Below are 19,483 nucleotides of genomic sequence, written 5' to 3' on the forward strand. Positions count from 1 at the left end.
GCCTGGGAAAGTGGTGCGGAAGGAGCTGACAGGGCAGGCAGGGGGCGCGAAGGGCCGAGGCGACAGCTCTGCCACCTGGGCGGGAGCCGCCAGGACGTTTCCTCTCCCCCGGGCGTTATTGTGCGCCTGGCTTCTAAAAGGCGAGGGCCCTGCGCTAGATCGAACAATCGCTCGCTTGGTCGATACCTGGGTGCAACTACATCGCTGAATTGTGGGGACAGGGGGGCGACCCCTTGCTTCTTGTCCCTTCGTTGAGGCTCACTTTTGAGCGAAAGATCTGACATTACAACTAGGTGGTCAGGGGTGGTGGTGGTGGGGGAAACCCTTGTTTTCTCTGAGTCTCTCTACTTCCACATTTCAGAGTTCTACCTGGACCCTTATTCTTTTGGTCCCGTCTCCTTTCTCTCCTGCCCTGGTGCTCTGGCTTTCCCGTCTCCTCCTCTGATCTTCCCTGTGCTTCCCCACCCCCTCCTACAGATTACGTCTATTTTGAGAATTCCTCCAGCAATCCTTACCTGGTTAGAAGGATTGAAGAGCTCAATAAGGTGAGTGGAACAGAGCCCCACCCCTTCCCTTCGGGCACCTCCCTCCTCCCAGGGGGTCTTTTTCTTCTGCGGTCGCTAACTTCATGTGGAAGAGAGTGAGATCCAGAGGAATCCAGCCTATCCTAAGTGCCCATTCATATTCATTCATTCATTCAATCAGTGTATTCAGGAAAGACTTTTGAGAGCTAGGTGGGAACTTTCCTATTCTTTCTCTTGGGGACTAAGGAAAAGGAGGAGGGGGGAGTTTGGAAGTCTGTTCCTCAGTGTAAGACTCTTTATAATTTCTTGGGGTGCGTGGGTGGTTCAGTGGGTTGAGGGTCCGATTCTATTTCGGCTCAGGTCATGATTCCAGGGTTATGAAATGGAGCCCCAACTTGGGGCTGCTTGATATTCTCGGTCTCTTTCTTTCTCCCCTCCCCACCTCATGCTCATGGTCTCTAAAAGAAAAAAAAAATCATTAGAAAAAAACCTTCATAATTTCTTGGGTCTTTCTATTTTCACTCCTTAGAAACTACTTTGCTGTTGTTAGTTTCTTCTTTATATGTTTCCACTTTTAAACGATCAATTTTAACTGCCGTTTCTCCCCCTCCCCCCCTTAGACAGCAAATGGAAACGTGGAGGCAAAGGTTGTGTGCCTTTTCCGGCGAAGGGACATTTCTAGTAGCCTCAACAGCCTGGCTGATAGCAATGCCAGTGAGTGTCTTCGTACCCCCGCCCCGCCCCCACCCTCCCCTTCTCCCCCTTTCCCGTGATCTGAGGTCTGGGCATGTCCCTGCAGGTGTTTCCCCTGGGAGCATGCCCAAAGCCGGGCTGTGAGTTTGAGGGTGGGAAATGCCTGGTCCACAGAAGGAGGCCTGTTTCTACATGTTGGGGTTGGATGCAGGGTGGAGAGACAATGATAAGGAAAGACCGAACACGCTTGTGTGTGAGCGTGTGTATCTGAATGATAGGTGGGAGAGAGATGATAGCATTTAAATAGGGGAGGCGGGAGAGCGCAGGACCCTGAGGGACCGTTTTGGGTACATTGGGACAATGGCTGGTGAGCGGAAAGGTCAAGGTGAAGAGGAAGAGATTGTACTTAGAAGCCTGCATAACTGGGAAGGAGCCTCTGTGACCACGAGGTAGCGAGAATACACTGAAGGGACCGAAGAGGAAGCTGCAAAGTTATCTCGCCGTTTTTGCGCTTTCTCACCGCTTCTGGCTTTCTCCACTCCGTTTTACGTCTTTCCCTTTTGCCTTCTCTTCCTTCTCTTCATGACTTCATCTTCTTTTAAGAAATACAGCTCCTCTTTTCCTTAGTTGGTTTTTCCTTTCCTGCTATGGCTTTCTTTCGTCTTCCTCTTGTTCCCCCTTCTTAAATTATTTCCCTTATTTCAGGCTGCTTTGAGCATGAAGGGGTTAACAAGGAGCTAGGCCTACCAAGTTTTCTGGCCCTCTGGGGTTTCCAGGCCCATCTGGCAGGGGCTGACCTTGGCTTTGTCCAATCAGAAGGGGTGGGGGGTGTGGTCCCCCCCCCTTGCCTTCGCACAGGGTTTCGCACAGGGTTTCCGGAGCACACAGGCGAGGGGCGGAGCCCGCTGCACCCCCACCCCCCTTCTCCCTGAGGTTGGGAACAATGCACCAATGAGCCTGGGTCTGTGGCTCTCCTGCCCCCTCCCGCTTTGGTTGGCACCCCGCCAAGTTAACCCTTTTCACCAAGGTTTCGGGGCAGCTCCTGGGAAGGAAGGTGTTGGCACTGGCTTGGGAGATACTGTCCTTGTAAGCCCCGTGAACTCCGTAGCCAAGCGGGCAGTGAAGGATCGTGAGGGTTGCCGGATGTTTAAACGCAAAGGGTCTCCTGAAATCTGAAAGGAAGAACTAGTAAACACAACCTGATGTGACAGTTTTTCACGCACGGGGTTTCTGGACCTTGGGCTGGGTTGGCAGGAGAGGCACGTGTGCTATTCCTGCTGGGCCCAGTGTGGGCGGAGTCGTGCTTTCCGAGTGGCATCTGAGCATCGACGCCTGGGTATAGGATGGGTTTCTGGGGCGTTCTTTGCACTCTGAGCAGCTCTTCCCGAGGCACTGGTGATGGGGAGCTGGGAGGACTGGAGCGGGCAAGAGGGCTAAGCGGGAAAGCCGGTGGGCTGAGGGTATACAAAGGCAGATGCCTGGGGAATGTGGAAAAAAACAGCTGTGCTAGGAAGCTTTTCTCTGGGTTAGAGTTTCCAAGGTGGCTTCTTTCTGAATTAGTTTCTGACTGACTTCTTCCTCCTTAATCTCTCAGGGGAGTTTGAGGAGGAGTCAAAGCAACCGGGGGTGTCAGAGCAGCAGCGACACCAACTGAAGCACCGGGAGCTTTTCCTTTCTCGGCAGTTCGAGTCGTTACCGGCCACCCACATAAGGTATGGGACAGTCAGGGCCACCGTGGCCTGCGTGCACTTCTTTAGATGATGGGGGGGGGGAGGTGGCGGCCTGGAGGTGCTGTCGAGAGGGAAGGAGGAGCTCACCCAGGGTTTTCGGACCTCTCTTCCCCTCTCTTCCGTAGGGGGAAATGCAGTGTGACCCTCTTGAATGAGACCGACATCTTAAGCCAATACTTGGAAAAGGAGGTGAAAGACATGTGGGGAAAAGGAAGGGAGTGGGGATGCCCCAGGAGGCAAGAGGAGAGGAGGGCTGGAATGAGGGTCAGGCCCACAGACCGCCTGTCTTGGGAACCCTGGAGGCTCCTCTCTGCCCCCTGCCTCTGAGGAGTGTCACCTGCTTAGCTTTTCTGTCCCCCGTCTCCAGGACTGCTTCTTTTATTCACTCGTCTTCGACCCTGTGCAGAAGACACTTCTAGCTGATCAGGGGGAGATCCGAGTTGGTTGCAAATACCAAGCTGAGATCCCAGATCGCCTGGCAGAGGGTAAGCAACAGGATGAGAGCGTGTGGCCGCTGAGTCCTTGTAACGTTGTCATCCCCGTGAGCGGTGTGCTCTGGAGTCCTAGGACCCCACGGCCTTCAGGGCTCTGTGCCATCACCCTGACAGGCAGGGACCTTGGGAACCAGAAAGAGGCCTGTGGGCACCGGGAGGAAGAAAAGGCCGAGAGTTGAGGCGGCCGCTAGAATCCAAGCAGGAGGCCAGGGGGGCACGAGGTGCTGTTGTGTCACGGCCCCTGTTCCCCTTGCCCTCTCCCTGACCTTGCCACTGCCCCGTTCCCCAGGAGAATCCGATAATCGGAACCAACAGAAGATGGAGATGAAGGTCTGGGACCCAGACAACCCTCTCACAGACCGGCAGATCGATCAGTTTCTCGTGGTGGCCCGGTGAGGGGTGGGTGGATGGGCGAGACGGGCTGGGGGAGGCGTGGGCGCTCTGCACCGGACTCTCAGAGGCGGATGTGACTGGTTGTTGGGCCCGCGTGGTTTTCCTTCTCCGGCTTGAGCTCCTCGGCCTACTCATGCTTTCTTCTCTCCCTCTTAACTTCTCGATGTCTCCCTCAGGGCTGTGGGGACTTTCGCAAGAGCCCTAGATTGCAGCAGCTCCATTCGGCAGCCAAGCCTGCACATGAGCGCAGCCGCTGCCTCCCGAGACATCACGCTGGTGAGCAGAGGCTGCTGGGCAGTCGTGCAGGCTGGGCTCTGTGGGGACCCGCAGCGCTGGGGACAGAGGAAGGGTCTCTGAGAGCCTGGTGTGGAGGGTCTCAGGCCATCCGCGTTGCCTCCCACCTTCCCTGTAGTTTCACGCAATGGATACACTGCAGAGGAACGGCTACGACTTGGCTAAAGCCATGTCGACCCTGGTGCCCCAGGGGGGCCCGGTGCTGTGTCGGGACGAGATGGAGGAGTGGTCGGCCTCTGAGGCCATGTTGTTTGAGGAGGCCCTGGAGAAGTATGGCAAGGATTTCAATGATATTCGCCAGGATTTTGTGAGTAGACGGGGCTGGGCCGAGAGGTGGAGGAGATGGCGGGTGAGGGGACGAGGGCCTGGGGCCAGGCGCCGGCTCAGCTTCCTTCCTTCTGCCTTCTTAGCTGCCTTGGAAGTCACTTGCCAGCATAGTCCAGTTTTATTACATGTGGAAAACCACAGACCGCTACATTCAGCAGGTATGGGCCGGCTGGGAAGGCTGGACCAGGGGCTCCTGCTCGCCCCTGCCTTTGAAGTTGAAGACATTGTCCCGTGGAGATGCTCTGATGCTTCTCTTTCTCTTTTCCCTTCTTGCAGAAGAGATTGAAAGCTGCTGAAGCAGACAGCAAACTAAAACAAGTCTATATCCCTACCTAGTAAGTGTGGTGGGGGGGGGCTGGCATGTGTCCTTTTTCTCCCTCTCCACCCTCCCCCCGCTCCCCAGTGCTCTTCTCAGTGATTGGCGGTGGGCAGGAGTTATGGGCAGAGGGTCAAACGATAGGGAATGAGGTGGACATGGATTCTCTTTCTTGACCGGCTTCCGGTTTCCTGCCCACACTATTCCCATTAGTACTAAGCCAAATCCTAACCAGATCATCTCTGTGGGCTCGAAACCTGGCATGAACGGGGCTGGATTCCAGAAGGGCCTGACTTGCGAGAGCTGCCACAGTGAGTTCCGGGAAGGGACAGGGATGTTGGGGGAGGGTGGGGGGTGGGTGAGGTCTTCTCTGGCCCGAGGACTTGAGGGGCTCAGGTGGGGTGTTTGTCCTAAACTCCCCCTTCTGTCCATGCTCCCACAGCCACACAGTCTGCCCAGTGGTACGCCTGGGGCCCGCCCAACATGCAGTGCCGCCTCTGTGCTTCCTGCTGGATCTACTGGAAGAAGTATGGGGGACTGAAGACCCCGACCCAGCTGGAGGGGGCTGCTCGGGGCACAACAGTAAGGACTGATGGGGGGTGGCAGGGGAGAGCAGTAAGCATATTGACGTGAGCTTTAGGTGAAGGCCAGAACACCCAGTTGCTTAAAAGGAGGTGAGATGTGGGGGTGGCGGTGGGGAGGTGGTGCTTAGTGGTAGCTGGGGAGTCCAGTAGGCTCGGACGGCAGCCAAGCGATCAGGCAGGAATAAACTGCTTTTGGCAGAGAATGAAGGCAAGAAGGGAGCCTCAGTGCCCAACCGTGTTCTCCCTTTTTTCTATGTCTTTCTTCCAGGAGCCACACTCGAGGGGTCATTTGTCTCGACCAGAAGCCCAGAGTCTCTCTCCCTATACGACCAGCGCCAACCGGGCCAAGCTGCTGGCTAAGAACAGGCAAACATTCCTGCTTCAGACCACAAAGCTGACCCGTCTTGCCAGACGCATGTGCAGGGACCTGTTACAGCCGAGGAGGGCTGCCCGACGACCCTATGCCCCTATCAATGCCAATGCCATCAAGGCAGAGTGTAAGGGCAGGGGCGGTGGGGCTAGTGGCAGGCCGGGCGCTCCGGCCAGAAGGCAGAGCAGAGGCCAGTGTTTCTCTGCAGGTGTAGTGACAACAGGGACCGCAGGCCACAGCAGTGTGGTAGGAGATTAGATGTGGCTCCAGGCCGCAGGAGAGGCCTGGATACGAAGCCCCTTCAGAAGCCTTCTTCTCTGCTCTCTGCAGGCTCCATTCGACTTCCTAAGGCTGCGAAGACTCCGCTGAAGATTCACCCTCTGGTGCGGCTGCCCCTGGCAACTATTGTCAAAGATTTGGGTATGGGATGGGGAACCAGACTGTGGGCACGGGATGGGGAGCCGGTTAGGTGGTCTCAGGGTCTCTGTCATCCTTTTACGATCAGAGCCCAAAGAGATTTAGTCTAACAGACTCTATTCTTGTCGGCTGCTAATGGTTCTCCCAAGCTGTGCAGTACTACCGTAGTGTGCTAAGGTTACACTGTGGTAACTGCCTGATTGCTTTTGGGGATGCCCTGGGCAACTACATAGAGAAGAGAAAACATGAAAGTTCTCCAATTTTTTTTTTTTTCCCCTTGGCAGTGGCCCAGGCACCTCTGAAACCAAAAACACCTCGGGGCACCAAGACACCGATCAACAGAAACCAACTGACCCAGAACCGGGGTCTGGGGGGCATTATGGTGAAACGGGCCTATGAGACTGTGAGTTGACAGCTGGAGTGGGCCAGGGCGACTGGGTGGGCTTGTATTTCTGATGGGGGTCCGTGAGCCCTCTCTCACTGCGCTGCCTACCCCCCCAGATGGCAGGAGCAGGGGCCCCCTTCTCTGCCAATGGGAGACCTCTGGCCTCAGGGATTCGCTCAAGCTCACAGCCAGCAGCCAAGCGTCAGAAGCTAAATCCGGCTGATGCCCCCAATCCTGTGGTGTTTGTGGCCACAAAGGATACCAGGTAGGGAGCCCACTGCAGCAGGGGCTGAGAGGTTGACAACCCGGATTGGTGGGTGAGGAGAGTAGGTGTTCGGAGCAAGACCAGCTCCAGGAAGACTGGGCACAGCATGGGGATGCCAGGAAAGAATGGCCCAGAAGGCATGGAACTGTGGCATGGAATGGGGCGGTGGTGGGGGGTTACCTTGAAGGTCCTAGCCTTCTTCATTCCACTCTTATTTTCCTGGCCAGGGCCCTGCGGAAGGCTCTGACCCACCTGGAAATGCGGCGAGCTGCCCGCCGGCCCAACTTGCCCCTGAAGGTGAAGCCACCACTGATTGCAGTGCGGCCCCCAGTCCCACTCTCTGCACCGTCACATCCTGCCAGCACCAACGAGCCCATTGTCCTGGAGGATTGAGCATCTGCAGGGGGGAGGGAGGTGGGCTGAAAGCTAGAGGATGGGTGCCCAGGGCACCCAACCTCCCTTCCCTCTAGTATCAAAGGGAATGAGGAGGGAGGGAGGGAGGGAGCAAGTGAGTGTGTGTCCTCCAAGGGGTTGGGGCGCCCTCTGGTGTTACCACTTGGGCTAGTCCCCTTCCTATGCTTCTCCACGCCTGGTGGTGGAGGGGGCACTGCAGGAACTTGGTCTAGTGTGGGAACCTAGCCTGTTTTCAGGGGTAGGACCCACAGTTGTCTTGGACAGTTGGGGGGAGGGTTTTTTAATTTTTTAAAAATTTTGCCTCCCTTTGTGAAAGGGGACAGGGGAGGGGAAGAGTAAATTGATAGGAGGTGGTGGTACCTGGTTGGGGGTGGGGGGCGTGCACTGCCATGACTGCCATGTCTGTATCTTTTTTTTCTTTTTTTCTAATGGGGGTTTCTCTTCCTGTCCGGTGTCCGGACCTTTCCGTATTGGAGTTTGAGGCCCCTAAGCTGGCATCAATCCCAGCCCATGCTCTTTCTTTTCCTTCCCTCTCCTTGTCCCCTCTGCCTTTTGTACGCCAATTCTCAGAAATAAAGATCTTTTGTCCGTTTTTTTAACCTCGGATTCTGTAATTGGTTCTTATAGTAACAAATAAAAAGCTGTTTTCTTCAGCTTCTCCCGGCTCAGCTGTTCTCTGCCATGGGGTGTGTGTGTGTGTGTGTGTGTGTGTGTGTGTGTGTGTGTGTGTCTTCAGTTGGGGAAATAAAGGACAAAGGGATAAGAAAGAAGATAAGAAGATACAGATGGGGCTTACCCTAGGAGCAGCTTTCTGAGATCGGCAGCATGGACAGGGAGCCTGGGCCCGCTAGCTTTCTCCGGGAACCCGAACTGCTCCGCAGCTCCCTGTGGTGCCCACCTCAGGCATTCACTCAAAACAGCTGGAGTCTACCGACTCTGGTTGGTGGCTCCCATGGGAAAGGAGGCATGAAGGTGCTTTTTTTCTTCCATTTCCCGACCCTCACCTCTCAGGAAATTCTGGGAGTTGCTGGAAGCCAGGGTCAGATGTAACCTACCTTGAGAGGGGGGAGGGTACTGCAGGACCTTCCCACCCAGCTCCGTGGTTTATTTGCACAAGTTGCCATTTCAAGGATTCCCAAGACCAGCATCAGTAATGGCCTTCGTACTGGGGTCCACTCTAGTGCTGTCTCCTGCCTTTTTGGGTCTGGGAAACAAAGCCCGAGCAGGGCCCAACAGGAGAAGCCCTTCTGAGAGCAAACAACAAGTTAAGATTGTTCTGTGTGTCCCTTTCACACTTTAGAGGAGGGGGTGGGGAACAGATTCAGCAGTCGGGACTTTGCTTAAGGTTTCAGATCTTGAGATGTCTGTTTCAGGTCCAGGGCACTTTCCACAGTCCAAAGTTGTGGGACGACAGCCACGGCAGTGGGTGCTTAGCCCATCTGATAGTCCTCTCCGTGTCATGTTCTCTGTTCCTAGGGCCTCCCCAGCGCCTTTACTCTCGTTTTGAGGGTACACCTCAGCGGTGTCGGGAGGAACTTGACAACTCTACCAGTCAGGACAAAGCAGCATCGTCTCCCTCCAGTGTCTCCACTCAGCTGTCACATGGTAGGCTCCATCGCCTACCTTGAAGTGGGCCGGTGACTCTGGCGCCTCGTGAGTACACCTCACGCAGCCCACAACTGCGGAAGGAAAGCCTGACTCACCGGGACCGCAGCGATCTGGCTGTGGGCTGAGTCTAGAAGGCGCCCACGGGGGCAGAGCTCCCCAACCAGGGCTAGAAAGTGGCCCCAGAATGCTCATTTTTGGGGCAGGACGGAGGGCAGAAGGAGAGTAACAGCCCTAAGGAACTTGGGGTGTCCAGGGACAGCCTTGAGCTTCGTGAAGTTCGCTCATCCTCTGCCTTTACTCGCCAGGTAAAACAAGGGGTAGAGGATGGAGCGCCGCGGATCTCTAACCGCCGCTCGCTGAAAAGCACAAACAGCCCCCCCCCGCCCGACCTCCCAGGGAGGCTAGAGCACGCAGGTTTTAAACCGCCGCCAGCGCCGGCCTTTGTGTCCGCCTATGAATATTCATGATGCTTTGGACCAATCAACGCCTAAGTGGCTCAGAGCACACCAATCGGCTTACTGCATGCAGATAAGTATCAAAGATGCGCTGCTTTTCCTGAAGCGGGTGGAGCCTTAAAGCAGGGTAGAAACGGAACCCTGAAGCTTAGGAACTCAGTTTCCGGAGGAGTGTGCCTGTGCGATTGGCCTTGCGACGTCATTTCCTATTGGACTGGCGGAAGTTGCTTCCAAGCGCGCTGCGATTTGTAGGTGTGAGTTCCGGTGGTGGCGGGAGTGGTTGTGTGTTGTCCGTACTGGAGAGTCGCGATGGCGGCGGTGGATTCGGATGTCCAATCGTTGCCTCGTGGGGGTTTCCGGTGCTGCCTCTGCCACGTTACTACAGCCAACCGTAAGCGGTGGCTTGTGAGGGGGTGGTTGTGCGTTTTCGTCTTTGGGTCCTAGTTATTATCAAGTCGGTTGGTAGGGTCACTCACCTCCGTTTTCACTCCGCCTGTATGAAGGGATTGGAGAGTGGGGAAAGCCCCACCACCTCACCCCCTCCTTCCTAGTATCAGAAATCCCTACAACGAAAAATTTCATGATCGTATTCCCTCTGCGACCGCCATCTGTTGGACGCCCCCTTTGTGCTTGTTACTCGGACTCTACGTGGGGTGAGGGGTTTCAGAGATGAAGAAGCCCACCATCTAGAGATGGAGGCAATTCCAGTGCTCTATGGATACGTTTAGGCAGCTGTGGGGTCACAGAGAAAGAAGCACTTAACTCGGGGGAGCCCTACAGAGGAGCTAGGCAAAGGCAGAGATGGGTGAAGTAGCATGGCTCGCATGACAGGGAAGTGGGTTTGGCAAAGTAGACAGGATTCTTGTATGACAACACAGGGGACTCCGCGAAACCTCAGATTCCACTTTTGAAGTCTGGAACCATGATCTTCCCTAAACTGGAATCATGATCTTCCTTAAACAGGATCTTCCATTCTTTTTCTTTGTGAATGGCAGTACCGCTGTTTGTCCCGAAGGGTAAGCCGGAAATCCAGGGTCGGCTTCCCTCACACAGTGGTGACAATAAGCAGCAGTCTCTAAATTTAATAAAAAAATAATAATAGCAGCTAAACTTTCCCCATGTTCAACATGTACCAGACTCTGCCAGGTACTCTACATGCATAATACATGTGTGATACTGGTAATACGTTCATTTTGTGGATGTACAGAGATGCGCAGAGAAGTTAAGTAACTTGCCCAAGATCTCACACGGCTTATCGGAGCTGAGAATTCAAGTTGGGCAGTGTGACTTCAGATCTTGCACTTGGAATCTCTATACCATACGTAGGGATGACTCATGAGGAAATTGTCTAAGGTCTTGTGTTTTATTTAGTTCCTCTGCATATGACCTGAATAAGTTTCCCGTTAATTTCTTTACAATTTGCAGGCGTTGCTCTAGCATTTAGAGATGATTTAAGGAAAAGTGGTGGCTAGTTCTCTGGGGAACCACTTAAAGAGAATGCATTGTGTAGACAAATGGACAAGAGAGGAAGGTGAAAAGAGCCAGAACTTTGTTTATTCAAAGATTACACTTTTTGTGGTTTGGAAGGATTCACAGGACTTAGGTATGCATTTAAGTAAAGTCAGAGTAGAGTCCTGAAGAGTGATTTGGATGTTTTTGTTTCATGTTTCTCTTTGCAGGACCCAGCCTAGATGCCCATTTGGGAGGCCGGAAGCACCGGCACCTGGTAGAACTTCGAGCTGCCCGAAAGGCCCAGGGTCTTCGAAGTGTGTTTGTCAGTGGCTTTCCCCGGGATGTTGATTCTGCGCAGCTTTCTGGGTACTTCGGGGCATTTGGACCCGTGGCCAGTGTCGTCATGGACAAGGACAAGGTAGAGTGAATGGTGCTTGGGGTAAAGAATGAGTCAGGTGTGCCACATACAAAAAGAAATAAGAGAGAAGCCAGCTGCCCTGTTTCGGCTGGTGCCTTGTTCTTGGGCTTGTCCTCGGTGGACACCGCAGTACTTGGGCCAGGCCTGCTTTGTGAGCCTCCTCCCCACTTGCCGGTCCCTGCTTGGGTTTTATTAGTTCACGAGAGTTAGTCACTGTGGGACTTAGTGGTCATTTATTTATGCAGTTAGTCTTCATTTGACTTGCCAACTATCAGCTGCAGACTTTGTACTAGGCACTGTGCGTAGAGCTGCATTTTCAGCCGTGACCAGGATAGACGTGACCCCTGCAGGGACAGAGCTTACAGTCCAGTGAATAAAGTGGCCAATCAAATGAGTAAACCCCACGACGTAGGTGCTTTGAGACCACACCATTGGGAGAGCCGTCCGAACCCCACGAGAGACTGGCTGATAAAACAGTATTTTATTAACTTACAGTGAGAGATACGAAAGTGAGCTGGCCAACATACCCTGTCCTCTGGACAGTGCCAGACACACAAGCTTGTCCTTTGTGGTCCTGTTTGTCTTCCAGGAAGACCTTTTGTCAGTTTCTCATGAGTCCTTTGAGAAAAGCTCAGTGTCGTACAGCAATGTTGTGTCATCATATTATAGTTCCTAGGTTGTGTTCTCATTATGCAGACATGGCTTCGGCTCCCCATCCGCCCACGGCTTCTCTTCGGAGGGGCCAGGGTGTGCCTGCCTTAGAGATTGTGTTCAGCAACCGACCCACAGTGGCTTAAACCAAAGGGGTTTAATTGTTCCTTTTTTTTTTTTAAAGTTTATTTAATTTAAATACTTTATTTAACTTTGAAGGTCTGGGCCTTCAAAGACAGAGAGCATAATCAGGGGAGGGGGAGGGGGACAAGGGATCCACAGCAGGCTCCATTCCAACGGTGGACAGCAGGGAGCCTGATGCTGGGCTCGAACTCCCAAACTGTGAGATCATGACCAAGCCGAAGTCGGATGCTCAACTGACTTCAGTTGAGTGAAACAATTGTCCTTTTTAATAAGAAGTCTAGTCTTGGGCAGTCTAGGACTTTACCGTTTTCCTGCTCTGTCATTAATTGGCAAGTGGCTCTCAGTTCTTAGTTGTGATAATGCTGCTTGCACATCTCAGGTAAGAAAAGGGGCAGGTAAGGCTGGGGGTGTCTGCGTGGCTCAGTTGGTTGGTTCAATATCAGACTCTTAATTTTGGCTCAGGTCATGATCCCAGGATTGTGGGGATCGAGTTCTGCTTTGGGCTCCAAGCTGAGCATGGAGCCTGCTTGGGATATTTTCTCTTTCTCTCTCTCTCTCTCTCTCTCTCTCTCTCTCTTTCTCTCTCTCACCCTCACCCTCCCTCTCTTTCATAAATAAATAAATAAGTAAATAAATAAATAAATAAAGAAGACAAAGAAAAAGGGGCAGGCTGAAGAACAGTGTAAAAGGCTAGTGCCAGCTGAGCCTGACTTTCTTCACCTTTTATTTTTTTAATGCGTGCTTATTTACTTAGACCTGGGGCGGGGGAGACCTGGGGAGGGGCAGAGAGAGGAGAGAGAATCCCAAATAGACTCCATACTGACATGATCTTACGAACTGCCCCCTCCTTGCTCACTTGCTCCCTCTATCTTGAGGGGGCACTTGGCAGTGTCTGCCCCAGCTGACGTCTTCCGGAAACCCAACACCTCCGTTTTTGTTCATGTTTATTACAGTTGTAAAGAATGACCTTTTTCTGAACTTAAACCTCAAGTTTCTGAGGCTTCTAATTATTATAACAATAATGACTAAAGTGTTTACTGAATAATTATCATGTACCAATCATGTGCTAAGTACTTTACAAACAATATCTCATTTAATTTTCACAACATTTCCTTGAGGGAGGTCATCACTGGGGAAGTGGGAGATTTGGGGGATTAAGCCCTTTACTTGGAGGCTGTCACAAGTTACTTCTGAGTTTTAGTTTCATAATTTCTAAAATGGAAATAATAATATACACTATGTAGGAACCTTGTGAGACTTAGGCTTAGTTTATGTGAACTGCTTGGTTTATAATAAGCCCTCAGTGGCACGCCTGGGTGGCTCACTCTGTTAAGCGTCTGACTTCAGCTCAGGTCATGATCTTGCGGTCTGTGAGTTCAAGCTCTGCGTCGGGCTCTGTGCTGACAGCTCAGCGTCTGGAGCCTGCTGCAGATTCTGTGTCCCCCCTCTTTCTTTGCCCCTCCCTTGCCTGTGCTCTGTCTTTCCCTCTCTCTCTCTCAAAAATAAACAAACATTAAAAAAAAGGTGATAATGAGCCCTCAGTAAGTCACACTAGCTGGGGTGATGGTAGTGGGAAGAGAAAACCGGCCAGGCCTGAGCCTTCTGAGTGTGCTAACCTGTCCTCCCTGATACCTTCAGTGGGGCTCCTGAGAAACATGTGCAGAGACAAGGCCAGGCAAAGAGACACCCAGTTCCTAACTGGGGCTTTGATGGCAAACGCGGTGTTGAACTGCAGTCTGGTGAGCGGTGTGACCCCTCGGAGCTGGAAGACGGGCCTGGGCTGGTCCAAGTGGCTGCCTTTCTGCTTGTTTCACTTTGGGTTTTTTTGCTGTTTGGCATAGAGTGGAAGTGAGATGCGTGATAAAATTCACACTTTTAAAGTATACAATTCAGAGGTGGTAGTGTATTTACAAGGCTCTGGACCCATCCTTCTAGAATGTTTTTATCACTCCTCGTCTGTGATTCAGGCCTGTTGCTGATGAGGCTGCTCCCGCATCCCACCTCTCCATTAATTTTAGTTTGCGTATGCGGTGTGAGGTAGGGGTCACCATCGTTCTTTTGCATCTGGCTGTCCAGTTGTCCCAGCCCCATGTGTCGAGAAGACTAATCTTTCCTCATTGGATGGTTTTGACAACTGTGTTAAAAATTAGTTGACCATAGAGATATAGGTTTAATTTCTGGAGTGTCCATTCCATTCCCTTCATCTTTTTTTTTTTTTAAGTTTATTTATTTATTTAGAGACAGAGACAGCATGAGTGGGGGAGGAGCGGAAAGAGAGACAGAGAATCCCAAGCAGGCTCTACACTGTCAGCGCTGAGCCCGACTTGGGGCTCAAACCCATGAAACCACGAAATCATGACCTGAGTGGTAGTTGGATGTTTAACCGACTGGCCCCCCCCCCCCCCCCCCCCCCCCCCCCCCCCCCCCCCCCCCCCCCCCCCCCCCCCCCCCCCCGCGTCCGAGGCCCCAGCCCCCCGCCCCGCAGCTGGAGGCATTTATCCGGCTGCTCTTCCTTCTTTGTGCCCCAGTGTTCTTCCATCCCGCCCTCCTCTTTAATGTCGCCCCACCTTTATTTTCTGCTCGGCACCCAGGCTGTGTGGTCCACCCTTTTGGGTCTTCCATAAACAGTTTTGATGTCCATGGCTGTGATCTTGACCTCTTCCTGGATCTGGGTGACTTGGAAGAGTCCCAGGTGAGTGACCAAGGAGGCAGCAGGGAAGAGTCAGTGGGGATGGTCACCTCTCTCATGCTTAGTTCCTCATCTGTAAAATGGGGATAACAGAACCCACCTGAAAGGGTTGTTGTCCTTGGAGAAGTGTGAATGTGGATGGGTGTTAGAGAGAGCGAATGTGAATTGACATAGGATACATGGCATTTGTAGCGGGAAAAAATCAGACTTCAAAACGGTGTATATCATGCCTTATTTTGGGAAAAAACATATAAAAGGACATACAATAAAGTAATTTGGGGGTTATGTTTTTGCTTATCTGTATTTTCTAATGTCTAATGTACAGTTTCTGACTGAGCCACCCAGGCGCCCCAGGTTACTTTTAATTTTAAAAAATTTAAAAGGATTGTGAGGATTAATTGAGTTAACGCATATAAAGCCCTTGGAACGGGGCCAGCACATCAGCAGTAATAGATCTCGGGGAGTATCGCCTACGTGGGGAACAGCAAGAGAGGTGACTATTCACGCAGCCCATTTCTATCCACAGCCAGCCCCAAAGGCTCCGGAGTCTCCGTCTTTGGATTCGGCTCTTGCATCCCCACTGGACCCTCAAGCCCTGGCCTGTACCCCGGCTTCCCCTCCAGACTCACAGCCTCCTTCTCCCCAAGACTCAGAAGCCCTGGACTTTGAAACTCCCTCCTCTTCCCTGGCACCCCAGACTCCGGACTCCGCTTTGGCCTCTGAGACCCTTGCCTCTCCCCAGTCCCTGCCTCCAGCCTCCCCACTGCAGGAGGACCGAGGAGAGGGGGACCTGGGGAAGGCCCTGGAACTAGCAGAGTTCCTGAAAGAGGGGGAGAAAAGAGACGGGGTGGCCATGCTGGAGTTGGTGGGCTCCATTCTTCGGGGCTGTGTCCCTGGAGTGTACCGTGTCCAAACTGTGCCCTCTGCCCGGCGCCCTGTGGTCAAGTTTTGCCATCGGCCTTCAGGTCTTCACGGTGACGTCTCCCTCAGTAATCGGTACGTTTGTTGTGGGGGTGGGCGGTTGGAAGGGCATCTGGGGTGGTGGGGAGGGAGCCCCGGTGCAGGAAACTCCTGCCTTGCTGAGTGTCCAGGTTATTCATGTTGGGTCCCATCCCTCTTTCTGCCACTTGTCACCTGTCTGGCATCCATTTTCATGAATGTAAAGTATGTTTCTTGGCATACTGTTCTTAGGGGATTTATTTTTTATTTTATTTATTTTTTTTACTGAAGCTTTTTTTTTTCTGTTTATTTATTTATTTTTTTAACATATGCAATTATTTTCCATCATTTACACTACAGTAGTTACAATTACACTCCAAACAGAAAAGCAAAGTAAATCTTAGGGGATTTAGAAAAGAGTCAGGGTGGAATAAGTTTGGGAAATGCTAAGTTAGATGTAAATCGGCTTCTCCCTTTCCTCCCTCTTCCCCGCTTCCTCTTTCCTTCTCTTTCCCCTTGCCTCTTCCTCCCTCCCTTCTTGTCATTGTTTCTTTCCATATGAAAGGCTTTCAGCAGCCTAGTAACTACACGCTTCTGGTCTGGAATGGCCTTTCTAGGAGGGGGATATAGGACGTAGTGTTTCCCCAAACACACTGATGCCTTTTTGTGTAGTCGTTCGCATGACCGGTGTGTCAGCAGACACATGGGGAACCCTCCTTTGGCCTTCTTCCAGCGGGCCCCCAGTCTGCAAGCCCGGAATGGGAGCTGGGGTGTGAAAAGCTCCGAAGGTCCCCAAGCACTGACACCCCAGTCTTTGTTCCAGGCTGGCCCTGCATAACTCTCGCTTTCTGAGTCTCTGCTCGGAGCTGGACGGGCGAGTGCGGCCCCTCGTGTACACCGTCCGCTGCTGGGCGCAGGGCCGCGGGCTGTCAGGTGAGCGGGCGCCAGGACAGAGTTGGGATGGAGCTGGCGTTGGGGCAAAGGGAGGGGAGGGGAGGCAGGTACAGGAACCAGGGTTGAGAAAACCATGGAGGGTGTTCGATGGCACCCTTAATCTAACTGGAATTATTATTTACCCAGGGAGTGGCCCCCTTCTCAGTAACTACGCCCTGACCTTGCTCGTGATCTATTTCCTTCAGACCAGGGACCCCCCTGTGTTGCCCACCGTATCCCAGCTCACCCAGAAAGCAGGTACAGCAGCCTGGCCTCCACCCTCTTTATCTTGTTAGCGTCAGCTTCCCTCCTCCTCATCTCGTTCAGATATGCACTGAGCTACCCCAGGAATGAGATCTCTGCTTAGCACCCCCAAATCTTCCTGCTGGCAGGCTGACCCTCCCCTTTTTCACTTTCACAGGTGATGGCGAACAGGTGGAAGTGGATGGCTGGGACTGTAGTTTCCCCAGGGAGGCCTCGCGACTGGAGCCCAGCACCAATAAGGAGCCCCTCGGTGAGTTTGGGGAGCCCGGGAAAGGATTAATAAATGATGGTAGTCACGACTGTAGGCAACACAGCTCAGTTACTGTTTGCCAGGCACGGTTCGCACAGCCACCTCGTGGGACAAAGAGTATCGTTACTGCCATTTTACAGATGAAGAAACTGCGTTGGAGCAGCTAAGTGGCCTGCTCAAGGTCACACTGCTAGCCAGCGAGGGGAAGGAGCAGCGTCTGGGGAAGGATGTTGCTGGTGGCCCGGGCACAGAGACTGGACCTCTTGTCTAGAGAGACAGAGGAGCCTGGCTTCTGACCCTCTTCTGAGCTACTTGGAAGGGAACAGAAAGTCCTTTTATTTTAAAAAAAATTTGTTTTGTTTTGTTTTATTTATTTTTGAAAGAGAGAAAGAGACAGTGTGAGCAGGGGAAGGTCAGAGAGAGAGGGAGACACAGAATCGGAAGACAGGCTCCAGGCTCTGAGCTAGCTGTGAGCACAGAGCCCGATGCGGAGCTTGAACCCACAAACCATGAGGCCATGACCTGAACCGAGTCGGATGCTTAAATGACCGAGCCACCCAGGTGCCCCCAGAAGGTCCTTCTAATGGAGGGCATCTCGTACAGGCCTGTCTCAGTTCTGGCCTCTAAGTAACCGTCTCTGCCTTCCTCCTCCTCCAGGTTCTCTGCTAGCCCAGTTCTTCTCCTGTGTCTCTTGCTGGGATCTTCGTGGCTCACTGCTGTCCCTGCGGGAGGGTCAGGCACTGCCTGTGGCGGGGGACCTGCCCTCCAATCGCTGGGAGGGTCTGCGCCTTGGCCCCATGAATCTCCAGGACCCCTTTGACCTGAGTCACAACGTGGCAGCCAATGTGACCAGCCGGGTGGCCGGGAAGCTACAGAACTGTTGCCGAGCGGCAGCCAATTACTGCCGGAGCCTGCAGTACCAGCGCCGTTCCTCACGGGGCCGGGACTGGGGGCTGCTCCCCCTCCTGGAGCCCAGCTCCCCTAGTTCCTTGCTGTCTGCAACGCCCATCCCCTTGCCCCCTGCTCCCTTCCCCCGGCTCACTGCTGCCCTGGCCCAGGTGTTAAGGGAAGCACTGGGATGCCATATAGAACAGGGAACCAAGAGACTGCGATCGGAGGGAGTTGGGCCTGAGGAGTCTCTCCAGGGAGGGGCAAGCAAAAGACTGAAAAGAGATGGGCAGGACAAAAGCTGGGAGGAGGGGCGGGAGGAGCACCAGGGATGTACGGGAGACCCCAGTGAAGACGGGGTGGAGGAAATGGTTATAGAGGTGGGAGAGATGGTGCAGGACTGGGCCGAGGGGAGCCCCAGGCGGCCAGGGGAGCAACCCCACGTAGCGGAGAAGCACCTAGCCCCCGGAGAGGAGGGGCGGGCAGGCCATGCGGCACTGGCAGAGCAGGGGCCCAAAAGGCCTGAGGCAGCAGGAGAAGGGGCTCGGGATGAGGCAGGGAAGGGGGTGTCCCTCTCCTCAGTGAGCTGGCGCTGTGCCTTGTGGCACCCAGTGTGGCAGGGCCGGCGGCGTGCCCGGCGACGCCTGCAGCAGCAAACCAAGAATAGAGACGGAGGCGGTGCTGGCGCGGCAGGGTGGCTGGCAGTGGAGGCTCAGGTGACCCAGGAGCTGAGAGGACCCAGCAGTGCTGCACAGAGGCCAGCGGCCGAGCCGCTCCTGACCTTTGTGGCATCCGCCTCCCAGGCTGACCAGACTCTCACTGTGACTCCACTCCAGGATTCTCAAGGCCTGTTCCCTGACCTCCATCATTTCTTACAGGTTTTCCTCCCTCAAGCACTTCGAGTCCTCCTCAAGTGAAGACAGGGACCCAAAGGGGCAATAAAGCTGCTACTTAATAAACACTACAGTGTCCTCTACTTCCCCCCTGGTAGCGATCCTCTTTCCACTCAGTACTTCCCTTCCCCAGACCTGACTGGCGCCTCTCAGTGGTGCCTTCCGCCACCCTAAGACGTGTGTCAGCCTGTTCCATCATACCAGTCATCACTACTTGCACCGAGCGCCTACCATGGTGTGTCCCTGCACCTGGAGCGCCCCCCCCCCCGCCCCGAACGGTCCCCGAAGGCTGGGGTGGTGGGCCAGTGGCCTGGGCAGCAGCGTGAGGAGAACCAAGTTTGCCTCCACGTTTACCCTGCTGCCCAGATTTAGATGGCGACGGCCTGAAATTGGGGTTCAGGGTTACATGGGTAAAGGGCAGTCCATCATGGGTAAACTGCCCCTACAGGGTGACGGGCGGAAGGGATCCGCGGTGTTCTCTAGTCGGCCCTCCCCTGCTGCAGGCCCAGCACCAGAGCCGTTCTTGCAGTAACTGCATCCCGGAGCCGCATGATGCTTTAATGGGAGGGAACGTCACTCCTGCAGAGGGTTTATGAGCTGGGCTCCCGTTACTCATCCTCTCTAGAAAACTAGAGCGGGAACACATTGGATTATCCGCGCGGGAGTTGTTTCCGCTCTAGGGAGTGTCCCACA

The 19,483-nt window shown here is 53.6% G+C and overlaps 2 protein-coding genes across 2 annotated transcripts; both read left to right on the top strand.

Annotated features, from left to right (window-relative positions):
* Positions 1 to 4: 4 nt before the first annotated feature.
* MTA2 (metastasis associated 1 family member 2) lies at positions 5 to 7,859 on the top strand (the record flags this gene model as incomplete). Its single annotated transcript, XM_029915445.1, has 18 exons — positions 5 to 140; positions 478 to 545; positions 1,145 to 1,238; positions 2,812 to 2,929; positions 3,073 to 3,136; positions 3,315 to 3,432; positions 3,731 to 3,833; positions 4,011 to 4,110; positions 4,247 to 4,435; positions 4,539 to 4,613; positions 4,732 to 4,790; positions 4,985 to 5,082; positions 5,214 to 5,353; positions 5,624 to 5,852; positions 6,056 to 6,145; positions 6,427 to 6,545; positions 6,644 to 6,792; positions 7,020 to 7,859. Coding segments are annotated over 18 exons (2,115 nt in total), but the record flags the coding sequence as incomplete, so codon positions are not given.
* A 1,635-nt stretch (positions 7,860 to 9,494) lies between these two features.
* TUT1 (terminal uridylyl transferase 1, U6 snRNA-specific) lies at positions 9,495 to 18,858 on the top strand. The gene is made up of 9 exons (XM_029915446.1): positions 9,495 to 9,660; positions 10,949 to 11,139; positions 12,314 to 12,329; positions 14,463 to 14,626; positions 15,150 to 15,619; positions 16,386 to 16,495; positions 16,643 to 16,753; positions 16,917 to 17,009; positions 17,667 to 18,858. The coding sequence occupies exons 1-9, from the start codon at positions 9,579 to 9,581 to the stop codon at positions 18,812 to 18,814; spliced, it is 2,385 nt and encodes a 794-aa protein (XP_029771306.1). The 5' UTR covers positions 9,495 to 9,578; the 3' UTR covers positions 18,815 to 18,858.
* The last annotated feature ends 625 nt before the right edge of the window (positions 18,859 to 19,483 follow it).

The sequence above is a fragment of the Suricata suricatta genome, chromosome 11 (genome assembly GCF_006229205.1).
Source record: "Suricata suricatta isolate VVHF042 chromosome 11, meerkat_22Aug2017_6uvM2_HiC, whole genome shotgun sequence".
In the NCBI taxonomy this organism is placed as follows: domain Eukaryota; kingdom Metazoa; phylum Chordata; class Mammalia; order Carnivora; family Herpestidae; genus Suricata; species Suricata suricatta.

What these genes read in the sequence shown, in the direction of transcription:
- TUT1 (XM_029915446.1), top strand. Translation starts at nt 9,579, where the DNA reads ATGGCGGCGGTGGATTCGGATGTCCAATCGTTGCCTCGTGGGGGTTTC. An exon ending in CCACGTTACTACAGCCAACC is followed by an intron (nt 9,661 to 10,948) that starts GTAAGCGGTGGC and finishes TTCTCTTTGCAG; the next exon opens with GACCCAGCCTAGATGCCCAT. An exon ending in GTGACTTGGAAGAGTCCCAG is followed by an intron (nt 14,627 to 15,149) that starts GTGAGTGACCAA and finishes TTCTATCCACAG; the next exon opens with CCAGCCCCAAAGGCTCCGGA.